The 15333-nt window shown below is 39.0% G+C and overlaps 1 protein-coding gene across 1 annotated transcript in view; it reads right to left on the minus strand.

Annotated features, from left to right (window-relative positions):
• Nucleotides 1-6532, minus strand: part of wwc1.L (WW and C2 domain containing 1 L homeolog) — a 107887-nt gene extending 101355 nt beyond the window's left edge. Inside the window, exon 1 of the mRNA XM_041586170.1 lies at nt 5374-6532. Within this exon, the coding sequence (XP_041442104.1) occupies nt 5374-5492 (119 nt within the window). The 5' untranslated portion in view covers nt 5493-6532. The remainder of the gene's footprint in view (nt 1-5373) is intronic.
• Between the last annotated feature and the right edge of the window lie 8801 nt (nt 6533-15333).

The following is a 15333-nucleotide window of genomic DNA, read 5'->3' on the forward strand; positions in this document are numbered from 1 at the left end:
ATTGTAAGCTCTACGAGGCAGGGACCTACTTTTTCCTGTATCACGTAACATGTACCACTTTAACTTTGTTACTGTGTATATTTATTTTATACAGTTTGTTTGCCCTTTCTATTTACGCTTTGTAAAAATGTACAGCATTGCCTCTACAGTAGAACAATACAGTATGGGACCTATTATCCAGAATGCTCGGGACCTGGGGCTTTCCGGAATAACGCGTCTTTCTGTGATTTGGATCTTCACACCTTAAAGGGATCCTGTCATCGGAAAACATGTTTTTTTCAAAATGCACCAGTTAATAGTACAACTCCAGCAGAATTCTGCACTGAAATCCATTTCTCAAAAGAGCAAACAGATTTTTTTAAATTCAATTTTGAAATCTGACATGGGCCTAGATATTTTGTCAATTTCCCAGCTGCCCCCAGTCATGTGACTTGTGCCTGCACATTAGGAGAGAAATGCTTTCTGGCAGGCTGCTGTTTTTCCTTCTCAATGTAACTGAATGTGTCTCAGTGAGACATGGGATTTTACTATTGAGTGTTGTTCTTAGATCTACCAGGCAGCTGTTATCTTGTGTTAGGGAGCTGCTATCTGATTACCTTCCCATTCTTCTTTTGTTTGGCTGCTGGGGGGAAAAAGGGAGGGGGTGATATCACTCCAACTTCCAGTACAGCAGTAAAGAGTGATTGAAGTTTATCAGAGCACAAGTCACATGACTTGGGGCAGCTGGGAAATTAACAATATGTCTAGCCCCATGTCAGATTTCAAAATGGAATATAAAAAAAATCTGTTTGCTCTTTTGAGAAATGGATTTCAGTGCAGAATTCTGCTGGAGCAGCACTATTAACTGATTCATTTTGAAAAAAAATGTTTTCCCCATGACAGTATCCCTTTAAGTCTACAAGAAAATCATGTAAACATTAAATAAACCCAATAGGCTGGTTTTGCTTCCAATAAGGATTAATTATATCTTAGTTTGGATCAAGTACAAGTTACTGTTTTATTATTACAGAGAAAAAGGAAATCATTTTTTTTAAAATCTGGATTATTTGATTATAATGGAGTCTATGAGAGACATCCTTTCTGTAATTTGGAAATTTCTGGATAACGGGTTTCCGGATAACGGATCCCATACCTGTATAAAGAAAAACACACACACACAATGGGTGAGAAAATACTGAATTCCCCTACTGAGAACAAATATATGCTCTCTGTGCACCTTAAGAAGCAAGTCTAATCCACGTGTTTAAAATTAAAATGTTATACAGGTATGGGACCTGTTATCCAGAATGCTCAGGCCCCGATAACAGATCTTTATTTAATTTGGATCTTCATATCTTAATAAAGTGTACTAAATAATAAAAAGTGAACTAAAAAATCATGTAAACATTTAATAACCCCAATAGGCTGGTTTTGCTTCCAATAAGGATTAATTATATCTTACTTTGGATCAGTATATGCTATTGTTCTATTATTACAGAGAAAATTTTGGATTATTTGAACAAAATGGAGTCTATGGGAGACCGCCTTTCCGTAACTGGAAGTTTTCTGGATGACGGGTTTCCAGAAAACGGATTCTATACCGGTACCTTAGTTTCATAAAAAAACATGGAAACATATTTCATAAAGAACTTATATCAGCACCAATTATCAATAATACCTACACAATAGTAAAAGCCTACACTATCTTAGGCATAGATGTGTCTAATGTTGAAGGGGTTGTTCACTTTTTTCAGTTCAGTTGGTTTCAGATAGTTCACCAGAAATAGACTTTTTCCAATGACTTTCTTTCTTCTATGTGTGACTGTTTTTCTGATATTGAAGTGTAAAGTTTCATTGTTCACCTTCTAAAGCAGCTCTGGGGGGTCGCCGACCCTCTAAACTGTTCTAAATTGATAAATTTAGTCAATACATTTCTTATCTTTGTCCCTGCTCGGGACCTGGGGTTTTCAGGATAACATATCTTTCTGTAATTTGGATCTTCATACCTTAAGTCTACTCGAAAATGATTTAAACATTAAATAAACCCAAAAGGCTGGTTTTGCCTCTAGTAAGGATTAATTCTATCTTAGTTTGGATCAAGTACAAGGTACTGTTTTATTATTACAGAGAAAAGGAAATCATTTTTAAAAATGTTAATTATTTGGATATAATGGAGTCTATGGGAGAGGGTCTTCCCATAATTCTGAACTTTCTGGATAATGGATTTCCAAATAATGGATCCCATACCTTTACCTTCACCCAAGCTCAACAAAGATAATGGTTATGGAGACATTTTTATAATAGAGCAGCTACTCCTACTTGGACAACACTTGGCATCCATAATACACAGTGGCATGACAATTATTTATGGATGTTCAATATTTTCATTGACATATAGATCCAATGTACCTATAGGGGGGCTTCCTTTCCAAACCAGATGTATTAGAACTAACTCAAATCACTAATTCCAGGACAAACAAAAATCTAACAAAATCACTGCCTTTTGCACAAATCCTGCATGAAGAGACATGATGTCTGGTGATTTTAATAGAGTGATCTCTAATACATCTTCTAGGCAAAAGTAACCCCCCTATAAGATATAATTGGATCTAGCTGTCAATGAATATCTGACACCCAACTCCTGCATGAAGACAGAATGAAGAGAAACAGATGCTGAGAGAGGAATAGTGATTATTTCAGAAACAGTACAGAATTTGTAATTGTGTTTCAGTATGCTGAAGCTTATTACATTTTCAATTTCATACTAGTTCCCCTTTAAACTGCATCAGTCTTGGGACACTGTTCAAAAAGCACAGCAGTGATACTGTATGTGATACACAAGCAATGAATAACCTGCAAAATACTTTCTTATGTTTATTAATCAATGTCACTTGTCACATGGCCTCAGAGGTGCAGAGGACCTCTTGTCTTTATCAATTTTTGTTGTCACAGCCTCATCACACCCCCACCTAATGGTTTAAAATTTAGTGGTGAGCACAACTTTCCCTGTTTTATTATGTATGTATATTTTTATATGTATAGAGCTCCTTGGGGTAAATTTACTAAACGGCGAAAATTTGCCAACTATGGCTTAGCAGCCATCGCAACACTTTGCCAGGCGAAAATTCGCTCAGACATCGCAAATTTCCTAAGATCCGGAGTTTCGTCCTGCCCGATGAACGCTGGCGAATTTTCGCTAGCGTTACTTCTGCAGTGCGAGCAAATCAAAGTGAAGATGCGCTAGTGTTCAATTCTGCCTAGCGCAACTTCGTTAGAGGTTTTGCGCTCAGGCTAATTTGCATACAATGGGAAATTTAAAGTTGAATGCACCTCTTTATGTTACATTACATTTACACTGATTACAAATGCCAAGGGAACCCTAATAAAGACAATAGAGTTGTTATAATGCCCTACACATGAGCCCACTGTAAAATAATGTTCCCATATGTTATAAAATGTATGGGGGAAACAGGTTAAACACAAAAAAAAAGACGAAAAGACAGCGTTTTTTGAACTTATCTCTGTATCAGTGGGTCTCTCTGAGTATCTCTGTGAGTATGAGTGAGTATCTCTGTATCAGTGAGTCTCAGTGGGTGTCAGTGAGTATCTCTGCGAGTATGAGTGAGTATCTCTATCAGTGGGTATCTCTGTGAGTATGAGTGAGTATCTGAGTATGAGTGAGTATCTCTGTGAGTATGAGTTTTTCTGTCTCAGTGGGTCTCACTGAGTATTTCTGTGAGTATGAGTGAGTATCTCAATATCAGTGGGTTTCAGTGAGTATCTTTGTGAGTATGAGTGAGTATCTCTGCATCAGTGGGTCTCAGTGAGTATCTCTGTGAGTATGAGTGAGTATCTCTATATCAGTGGGTATCTCTGTGAGTATGAGTGAGTATCTCTATATCAGTGGGTATCTCTGTGAGTATCTCATTATCAGTGGGTTTCAGTGAGTATCTCTGTGAGTATGAGTGAGTATCTCTGTATCAGTGAGTCTCAGTGGATCTTAGTGAGTATCTCTGAGTATGAGTGAGTATCTCTGCATCAGTGGGTCTCAGTGAGTATCTCTGAGTATGAGTGAGTATTTCTGTATCAGTGGGTCTCAGTGAGTATCTCTGTGAGTATAAGCGAGTATCTCTGCATCAGTGGGTCTCAGTGAGTATCTCTGTGAGTATGAGTGAGTATTTCTGTATTGGCAGAAGTCCATGGAATCGGTAATGCTGGCGAATCTTCGCCAGCTTCAGTCACTTCGCCCTTTAGTAAATCTGCCCTCTTGAGGGCAAAGCACTGAACGTTATACAGGAGCAGTGACCAGCTCCATGTTGTAGCTCCCACCCTTCCCAGCTATAGTCAAAGATTTGATGTCCCCACTGTGACAACTGACAGGCGCTCAAATATTCCAGTTAGAAAGTGACTGGGGAGGGTGGATTTTTCTGCAGCAGACCCCATGGTAAGTGTTCCCCCCAGGACTGCTGTCTAAAGCATTCCAGTAATAAATATGCTGGTTTATTAGGGGGGATTAGGCTACATGCATTTGAACTATGTGTTTAGTGAGTACTGCTGGATGTCAACCCACACCTATTTAGCCTCATACAACAAATGGTAATACAGGAAATTGTTTAAACTCAGGGCAAAAAACAACAAAAAGGTGGTATAAAGGTGATACCTTTATTGGCTAACTAAGATAATCATAGCAAGCTTTCAGAACATTTTAGTTCCTTTTTCAAGCTGAATAGAGTGAAGCAGTGGTGTTCTCTGATGTGTATGTGTGTGTGTATATGTATGTGTATATATATATATATATATATATATATATATATATATATATATATATATATATATATATATATATACACACACATATATACACACACACAACATTCAGCTCATATCAATTGATTAACAAAAACTAATGTCCATCTTTGTGTGTGGTGTTAACAAAGTCATATACAAGAGGACATGCATGGGATCAAAGTGGCTGAATATAAATTAGGGCTAAATTAATGGACAGAGCACCACAACTTCATTATATTCAGCTTGAAAAAGGAACTCAAATGTTCTGAGAGCTTGCTATGATTATATTAGTTAGCCAATAAAGGTATCACCTTTTTGTTATTTTTTTTTTTATCATCTCCTACTTGCCCCGGTTGTCATTTCTGTGGGCAAAGCTTGTGCAGAGCAAGAGTCGATCGCTTTGCTGACATTTCAGTCCTCAATGCCTGAGCCAAGTTATAGAGATCTCCTGCTTGGCACAGGCTTTGCGGATTGGAACAGCACAGTGCTGTTTTCATTAGCAACACACAGTAAATAAATATCTTGAATGGATATTGGAAAGCTACTTAACGTTACATATTTCATATTTTTTGGTGAAAAGTGACCACGGCCAGACTCTGCCCATACCTGTCTCTGGGATCTATCCAGCTGGTAGTTTTGCTGGTGTGGTCAATGTAATACACTTTGCCATCAACATCTCGTGCTTCTTCCCAGCCATCTGGCAGAGGGAGCTCCTTCCTTATCATCTCCAGAAAGGTTACTGTCCCCCATAAATCTGCCCAGAGGGGGTTCTAAATCCACCAAGGGAGTATAAATCCAGGAAATGGCGCTTGGCCCCAAACAGGGAAATGGGTAGAAGTGCTAATGTCCAGCTGCTAAATAGAGGGGGATGTCAGAAACACACCTGAGCCAAAGCAATCTGGGGGCGTCCCAAGTACTGGTAGCAAATGAATATTTCCAGTGGAATTCCTAAGTTCAGCAAAGACAAACACCCATGGCAAAATCCTCAGTGCTGATCATTGGGGCCACTTCTATTTAGTCTACCCAGGGGGGGATCCCCCACTCCAGGCTCACTGACCACTGCACCGCCCCCCTAAATTCACTGATCCCCCAGCAGCTCAGGGTTTCCATCTGATAATGATGTTTGTCCAAACGCTCCGGGTTCCTCCATTATCAGCCAATCCTTTGCTAAAGTCCAGATCATCCAATGGGTCACTATGTGCTGTAATAGTTGCGACCGTGGGGCTTATTCCAACCCACGCGCTGTGTGTTCCAATCGGGGGTCCTCCTTAAAGGGGCCGCAAAGAGCGTCCTGTCTCTGGTTCTTCCTTGTCGCTGCCCCGGCTGCTTGTTGGCTCTCGGGCTCTGATGCTTCCGAAACTACAGTAATAACGTCATCCAGGTGATTACTGTATTCCAGGTAATAGACGTGCACTACAGAGAGCGAGAACAGCAGGACTGGGAGCTTGTGATACGGATGGTGCCCAGCTCGCTTTCTCTAAGAGCTTAAGCAGCGCTCACACGCTTACGGTGTTCATTTTAATTTATCGGTCTGAAAATCTAGAAGTGCATCCTGCCCTCTTCCCCCTTTAAAATCCTTGTCGCACCTGCCCCACTACTGGTTGCGATCGCCTCTCTTGCTTTGTGCTGACAGGTCCTGCCTGTCCCATTCATCCTCCTCCCTCCTACCTGCACAGTCAGTCCTGCCATCAACTCTTACTTTGTGATGACAGGTCCCAGTTTTCCCATTCATCCGCCTTGTGATGTAATTTATCTGCCTTCCTCCATCATTCTTGTGGGCTATAGAACTACTGCTCCTGGCTCTGCCCTGCTGCTGCTGCTAGTATAGAGCTCTTTTTGCTGTTAAAAGGGGTACTGTCACTTTTCTGGAGGGAGGAGGATGTATGGAGGAGGTAGGACCTGGCAGCACAAAGCAAGGGGAGATCCCATAACTGTTACCAGCATAGGGAGAAGTGCCATAAGGATTTCTTAACTATACTGAGATTTTAAAGGGTGGTTCACCTTTAACTTTTAGTATGTAGTAGAATGTCTATTTCTAAGCAAATTTTCAATTGGTCTTCATTTTATAGCTTTTGAATTATTTGCCTTCTTCTCAGACTCTTTCCAGCATTCAAATGCTCCGTAAAAAGAGTTGCCACTTGGCCGGCCGGTAAAAATGATGCTTGAAGCCAATGTTATTAATAGGAAAAAAAGGCAAGAATATAGGAAGTCCAGTCATTTTTTACAGAAAAGGTGGCAACTCTATCTGTTAACCTAGAAATGTATTGTTATTTCTATTTTTTATTACTCATCTTTCTCTTCAGGCCTTTCATATTCATATCCCTGTCTCTTATTCAAACCAATGCATGGTTGCTAGGGTAATTTAGTTCCTAGCAACCAGATTTCTGAAATTGCAATCCGGAGAGCTGCTGAATTAAAAGGTAAATAGCTAAAAAAAAAATGAAAACCACTCAATACATAATACTAAAAGTTAATTTGAAGATGAAGAACCTCTTCAAAGCAGGAATAGGGCAGGACGTACTTGAATATGGGGCATATATGTCCTAAAACAGACACCGTACACGCTATGGGGTAGGACAGGCAGCTGCTGCTGAATAAATATGCATGCTGCTAGGAGATAAGCTACCATAAAAGCGAGTCAGGAAAACTATCATGAAATAGGACTATTTTGCTGATTTCACTAATAAATAAATGTATTTATCTACTAGCATAATGGTCTCTGGACCAAATGTGATAAATGGACTCATTCACAGAGTCGGACTGGGCTGGCGGGACACCGGGGAAAAACCTGGTGGGCCCTGGTTCTTTTGGGCCCCAGACCCACTCCCTGCACTCCGTCTCCTTACATCACTTCCTAAACCCTGTGGTGCTACTGCGCTAGAAAAATGCAGGAGGGCTGCGTCAGAGACGACTTTGCAACTGGGAGGCCCGGGGAATGGTGTAGGGGAGCCCTGAGGCTGGCGGCCCAGTCCGACACTGCATATTCATACTTTTTTTAAGGGAACATACAAAAAATGCTTGACAATTTAAGTTTAATCTACCCAAACTAGATAAAGTATTTCTAAATTAAAGCTTTGCACTTGACTCAGTCTATTTTTCCAGTAAATGGACAAATGATGCTGATGTCACATGAATCATGGAAAGAAAAAGCCATTCATTTGCTGGTCAGCCATAGCCGCATCACTTTGACAGACTGGATCATTCACAGACTGGCTGTTCACAAAGTAAATTAGTAGTTAAGGGCCATAGCCTTATATTTTTTCTAAAGACATCTCTAAAGTCAGAAAAGCAACAACAGAAACACTCACCTCTCTTCCCATTATAGCTGGCAAGAGGATGACTTGGTATGTTTGTCTGGGGATGTTATGTGTGTGGCAGTCAAATGAAACTGCCATACTCACAGCAGCCTCACTATAGTGCTAACCTGGGACCTGAGGCTGGCGCCACCATCGGCTTCTATTTTTTCAGCGATCCCTTACTCCACCCTGGGTCAGTACATAACCACATTAGTTATTCTGATTGCACTGTACTGAGCATGTGCAAGCACTGGGTGCCAATGAAAAGTGGCAGAACAGCACTCTGACTCTGGGCCAGCACTCTTTTTTTTTTCTGTGAAGACCACATTGTCATGGGGTTCTTTTTACTAGTCTGTGTCACCATGATTCTCTTTTTTCTCAGCAATCCCTTGTCCCAGGTTATAAATTCGGGTCACTGGTGAGGAACAGAGGGCTTATTAGATGAACACTAAAGGGCGCTCTATAACTTATGCCCCTGGGATTGGTAATTGACCCCTATGGAGAGTCACTGTTTTCCAAAAGTCTCCTCTGGGCAAGTTGTTACAGAGCTTCAAAAATTAGGTTAGATTGTTATCATATGCAATTTTAAATAATTATCCTTCTGAGTAATGAACCAAATTAAACAAATGACCCATATTGTGAAAAATTCGAAACGGCAAAAAATTTGTGAAACGGCGTCAGGTTTTTTGCGGAAATTCGCACCTGACTAATAAATTCACCCATCACTAGTTAAATCCTAAAAGTTTGTAAGTAGTTTAGGACACAACTAGGAAAGATGGTCTTGGGGATCTAATATTACTAAAAAATATGATCTCCAACACCAATAGTAAATATATATATATATATATATATATATATATATATATATATATATATATATATATATATATATATATATAGTCCCACAGTGCCTGCACTCAATCCGAAGAATGAAGCCAGATTTGCACGATCCAAAATAAATAATACAAAACAGGTATGGGATTCATTATCCAGAAAGCTCGGAATTACGGAAAGGCCATATCCCATAGACTCCAAATTCTTAAAAGAATATTTCCTTTTACTCTGTAACCCTTATTGGAAGCAAAATAAGCCTATTGGGTTTATTTAATGGTTAAATGATTTTCTAGTGGACTTTAGGTATGTAGACCCAAATCATGGATAACAAACCCAATACCTATATATATATATATATATATATATATTATTAAAAACAAGTTGAACTTTACCTCTGTTACTCTGATTTTACAAACTGTTACTGTCAGGCTCAAAGTAAAAAGAATTTTACACTGCCATTGTAAACAAAGCCCGGAGGTACAGGTTTTTGCATCCCATATCTCATATAAATGAGCTGGAGAGAGTGCAGAGACGTGCAACTAAATTGGTTAGAGGGACGGAAGACTTAAATTATGAGGGTAGACTGTCAAGGTTGGGGTTGTTTTCTCTGGAAAAAAGGCGCTTGCGAGGGGACATGATTACACTTTACAAGTACATTAGAGGACATTATAGACAAATAGCAGGGGACCTTTTTACCCATAAAGTGGATCACCGTACCAGAGGCCACCCCTTTAGACTAGAAGAAAAGAACTTTCATTTGAAGCAACGTAGAGGGTTCTTCACAGTCAGGACAGTGAGGTTGTGGAATGCACTGCCGGGTGATGTTGTGATGGCTGATTCAGTTAATGCCTTTAAGAATGGCTTGGATGATTTTTTGGACAGACATAATATTAAAGGCTATTGTGATACTAAACTCTATAGTTAGTATAGGTATGGGTATATAGAATTTTAATTAAAAGTAGGGAGGGGTGTGTGTATGGATGCTGGGTTTTCATTTGGAGGGGTTGAACTTGATGGACTTTGTCTTTTTTTCAACCCAATTTAACTATGTAACTATGTAACTATGTAACTATAACACAAGTCTCTATCGTTAATTTTAAACTCAGTACTTTGAAACCACAATTAATCTACACCCCATTTATGTAGCTTCTGGCTCCCATTAAATCTGTCAGACCAAGGACAGAATTTCTCAAAGGCTACAGATGTAAAATGGAACAGTGTTCTCACTTCATTCTGCTTATACATCACACCACTGCAGCAAATTCACTACTGTGTTCTCCCTAAGATAACCATCTCTGTCTCCTTTTTTAGTGTCTTTTCATTCCAACCTCAATGTGAATGTGACCCTGACACTTTAAGAAGGTGTCAGACTGAATGGATGTTATGTGTCATATTCCCTGATCAGATTCATCATTTGTACTGAGGAAACAAACATGCAAGGATATGTACACTTTACTGAGGGAATGCCATTGTTTGGCAGAATTTACTGTATTGGTGAATGGTGTAGCAGTTACTATCATCTCATTTGGCATGTTTATCTACGTGATCTACAATTAAAGGTGTTGTTCACCATTAAATTAACTTTTAGTATGATGTAGAGAGAGTGAGATTATGAGACAATTTGAAATTGGTTTTCATTTTTTATTATTTGTGGTTTTTGAGTTATTTAGCTTTTTATTCAGCAGCTCTCCAGTTTGCAATTTTTAGCAATCTGGTTGCTAAGGCCAAAATTACCCTAGCAACCATGCATTCATTTAAATAAGAGACTGGAATATGGATAGGAGAGGGACTGAATAGAAAGATGAATAATATCTATCTATCTATCTATCTATCTATCTATCTATCTATCTATCTATCTATCTATCTATCTATCTATCTATCTATCTATCTATCTACCTATCTATCTATCTATCTATCTATCATCTCTCTCTCTCTCTCTGTCTTTCTCTCTCTCTGTATCTATCTGTGTATCTATCTGTTATCTGTGTAACTATTGCTGTTGTTCATTTGATGAGTTTGGTTAAATGCAAACAATGTTGGGGGGGGGGTCTGGGCCCACTAGGACTTCCACACCACGGCCCCCCAACGAGCCATTCCGAACCAGAATGCAAAAAGATAAACTATACATAAACCAAGGACATCAACCACTAAGGAACATACATGGGGCTTTTACAGGGGATTTTATTATGTTTACTCCCAGATATTCTCTTGAATAATGTGTAATATATTGGTGCCAATGATTCAGTGAAAATTAAATTTAGGAGGCGAAGGCATGAAACAATTTGCCCACCAAAATCCTATCCCTTCCATTTTAAAATGTATCATTTGATCTACATTGCAAAATTCCCCCAGCAGCAGCAGTTTTGCTGGATTTTAGGTGATTTTCAGAAATATCATCAAAATCGGGAACTTTAGGAAAGCTTTGTGGTTTGGTACTTTGGTGTAGAAAGACATAGTTTACAGTGTCATTATATATATATATATAAATATATATATATATATATATATATATATATATATATATATATATATATATATATATATATATATATATATATATATATATATATACATACATACATACATACATACATACATACATACATACATACATACATATATATATATATATATATATATATATATATATATATATATATATATATATATATATATATATATATATATATATGATTCTCCCAGGTTACCACACATTTTTGTAGCTTTACCACACATAAAATGCAGTAAATGTATTGCTTTTGCAGTAGCTGGAATCACAGAGGTTGATTGATCATATGGGGTGTCTTCCTTCTGGGGCTCCTAGAGGCGACATACTTAGGTAAATCTGTGCACATTGGGCACCAAACTGTTCAGTAGACCCCTGGCATTCATATTTAGGGTGACTTATCTTGGTACCTAACGTTATGTCAGCGTTTTTGACCTATACAAATCAGAAATCGCCACAGAGATATACATATTTGGTATTGGGTTCTGGAGACATGGGCCTTTCCTAATCAGTTGTAATTTCATGCATTTTTGATAACTTATTACAGAAGTGGAATTACACCGAATTCTAGCATATATTGAAAGCTTAGGTTATCCCGAAAAAAAAAAAAAATCTGGGTAAACCTGAAGTTCCCTCAAGGAAAGGTTCTTGAAATGAAAGATCAAAAACTGTCACAAGTCTAAAAGTGACCAAATCTGCCGGCAGTGAAAGGGTTAACGTTGCTTATGACTGTAGGTCCTATACCTTGGCTTCTTGGATTCTTCTGTGAGCATTGCTAGATCTGAATTTGGTGACACTGATTTGTCTGGCAATTGTTTTTTTACATTTGCATATGGATGTTCCCAGCATCTACAATAGCTCTTTATGGACATTCTACATATCAGCACTCGCTAAAGAACATGCGTTACTTTCAGCATTTCACTAAATTTGCTGCCCTTGGTTTATTCGCTCATCTGTTTTTTGTAGGAAAGTAGCTGTGTGTGTGTAAGGGACGAGACACACACTGCTATTTCGGGAGATTGGTCGCCTAGTGACTTCTTCGGGCAACTAATCTCCCAAACTGCCTTCCCGCCAAAGAGAATGTAAATCGCAAATGAAGCGATTTGTCACTGGGCAACTAATCTCCAGAAATAGCAGCGTGTGTCTCTGCCCTTAGGGCAGAGACACGCGCGAGGATTCAGGGAGCTTTAGTCTCCCGGCAACAAATTGCCTCTTCTTCAGGCGACTAATATCCCCAAAAAGCCTTCCCGCTGGCTAGAGTCTAAATCGCCGGCTGGATGGCTTCGTTCTCCGACGTAACCCGAAGTTTCATTGTGAGGCGACTTCGGAAAACAAATCGTTCCGAGTGCCACCCCGCCGGCGATTTAGACTCTAGCCGGTGGTAAGGCAGTTTAGGGAGATTTGTCGCCGAAGAAAAAACGATTTGTTGCCGGGTGACAAATCTCCCCGAATCTTCGCGTGTGTTCGTGAATATGTCACACTATCCTCTCTGCCACCATTCTGAGCTAGAAATATACAGATTGCAGCAGTTCACTGCATGTAGTTCCAGTCGGTCTAGTCGACTAACTGGATTAACAAGGTTAGGGCGACGACAGCATTTGAGTAAGTTCCTCGGATTCTTTGGCAAGTATTTTTCTTTCCATTGTGAGAAGAATGTTTACAGGCCATACAATAAAAGTTCACGAGAGTTACAATGATGGAAACATTCCCATAAAACAGATACATCAAACAAAGTGTAACAGAAATATGCAGCATTCTTCATCTGTGCATTCATGCAGAAACTTTTTGTTTATATAAGGACAATGCTCTCTCCCTCTCTCTATAGTTTTCGGTCAGATTTTGTTCCTGCAGTTTCACAAAAGTGATATCATTTGATCCTAATAGTTATGTAACATGGGGCATTTAGAACAGAGGATGAATAAAATGTACCTCTCTGAGGCTCAATGGTTAAAGGGGTTGTCCTCCTTTTGAGATCATTTTTAATATGATATAGAGAGTGATATTCTGAGACAATTTGCAGTTGGTTTTTATTTTTTTGTTATTTAGCTTTTTATAAAGCTGGAAAGAGTCAGAAGAAGAATGCAAGTAATTCAAAAACTACAAATAAAGAAGACGAATTGAAAACTTGCCTAGAATTAGGCATTCAATAACATACTAAAAGTTAAAGGGATACTGTCATGGGAAAAAAAATGTTTTTCAAAATGAATCAGTTAATAGTGCTACTGCAGCAGAATTCTGCACTGAAATCCAATTCTCAAAAGAGCAAACAGATTTTTTTATATTCAATTTTGAAATCTGACATGGGGCTAGACATATTGTAAATTTCCCAGCTGCCCCAAGTCATGTGACTTGTGCTCTGATAAACTTCAATCACTCTTTACTGCTGTACTGCAAGTTGGAGTGATATCACCCTCTCCCTTCCTTCCCCCCAGCAGCCAAACAAAAGAACAATGGGAAGGTAACCAGATAACAGCTCCCTAACACAAGATAACAGCTGCCTGGTGGATCTAAGAACAAGACTCAATAGTAAAAACCCATGTCCCACTGAGACACATTCAGTTACATTGAGAAGGAAAAACAGCAGCCTGCCAGAAAGCATTTCTCTCCTAAAGTGCAGGCACAAGTCACATGACCAGGGGCAGCTGGGAAATTGACAAAATTTCTAGCCCCATGTCAGATTTCAAAATTGAATATAAAAAAAATCTGTTTGCTCTTTTGAGAAATGGATTTCAGTGCAGAAGTCTGCTGGAGTAGCAATATTAACTGATGTGTTTTGAAAAAAAAACTTTTCTGATGAAAGGATCCCTTTAACTTAAAAAAAACAAAACACCATTGTCTCCCCCAACCAAAGTGTGGGCACCACCACTAGTGGAAACATTTTTCAGGTGACAGCTGCCCTTTAACAGTGTTGGGGTCTTCAGTTTGATAATTAACTGGGAATTATCAACAAGAATTGTGTGTGTGTTCTTCTATGTGGGCTTTCTCCCTCATTCTAAAAAAATACAGACAGTGAATTGGCTGATTAATATGACCCTAGTGTGTGTCTGTGTTTTGTGTACAGTGATATGGAAATTATATTGCACTGGTTCAGGGACTAAAGTAAACAATGAACTGTTTCTATATAGCATTGCCTAATAGTGATAAGCTGGTCAAACATTTTTCAAACCCTAACCCAACCCTAACCTGCAATTTCCCAACTCAGTCGAAAACCTATTCTACATTATGATCGCATCTGGCCATCTGTCACTGTCCGTCTCTCCTCTGATAACTCATATTAAAGTGGCATCAGCCGCCGTATAGGAACTACAGGCCCATAAATCTTTGGACAGAGACAACTTTTTTCTAATTTTGGTTCTGTACATTGCCACAATGAATTTTAAATGAAACAACTCAGGTGCAGTTGAACTGCAGACTTTCAGCTTTAATTCAGTGGGTTGAACAAAAAGATTGTATATAAATGCGAGGAACTAAAGCCTTTTTTTAACACAATCACTTCATTTCAGGGGCTCAAAAATAATTGGACGAATTAAAAAACTGAAAATAAAATGTTCACTTCTAATACCTGGTTGAAAACCCTTTGCTGGCAATGACAGCCTGAAGTCTTGAACTCATGGACATCACCAGATTCTGAGTTTCCTCCTTTTTAATGCTCTGCCAGGCCTTTACTGCAATGGCTTCCAGTTGCTGTTTGTTTGTGGGCCTTTGTGTCCGAAGTTTAGTCTTCAACAAGTGAAATGCACGCAAAATTGGGTTCAGATCAGGTGACTGACTTGGCCATTCAAGAATAGTCTACTTCTTTGCTTTAATAAACTCCTGGGTTACATTGGCTGTATGTTTTGGGTCATTGTCCATCTGTTTTATGAAATGCCTCCCAATCAATTTGACTACATTTAGCTGGATTTGAGCAGACAGTATGTCTCTGAACACCTT

This window comes from Xenopus laevis, chromosome 3L, assembly GCF_017654675.1.
Source record: "Xenopus laevis strain J_2021 chromosome 3L, Xenopus_laevis_v10.1, whole genome shotgun sequence".
NCBI classification, from domain to species: domain Eukaryota; kingdom Metazoa; phylum Chordata; class Amphibia; order Anura; family Pipidae; genus Xenopus; species Xenopus laevis.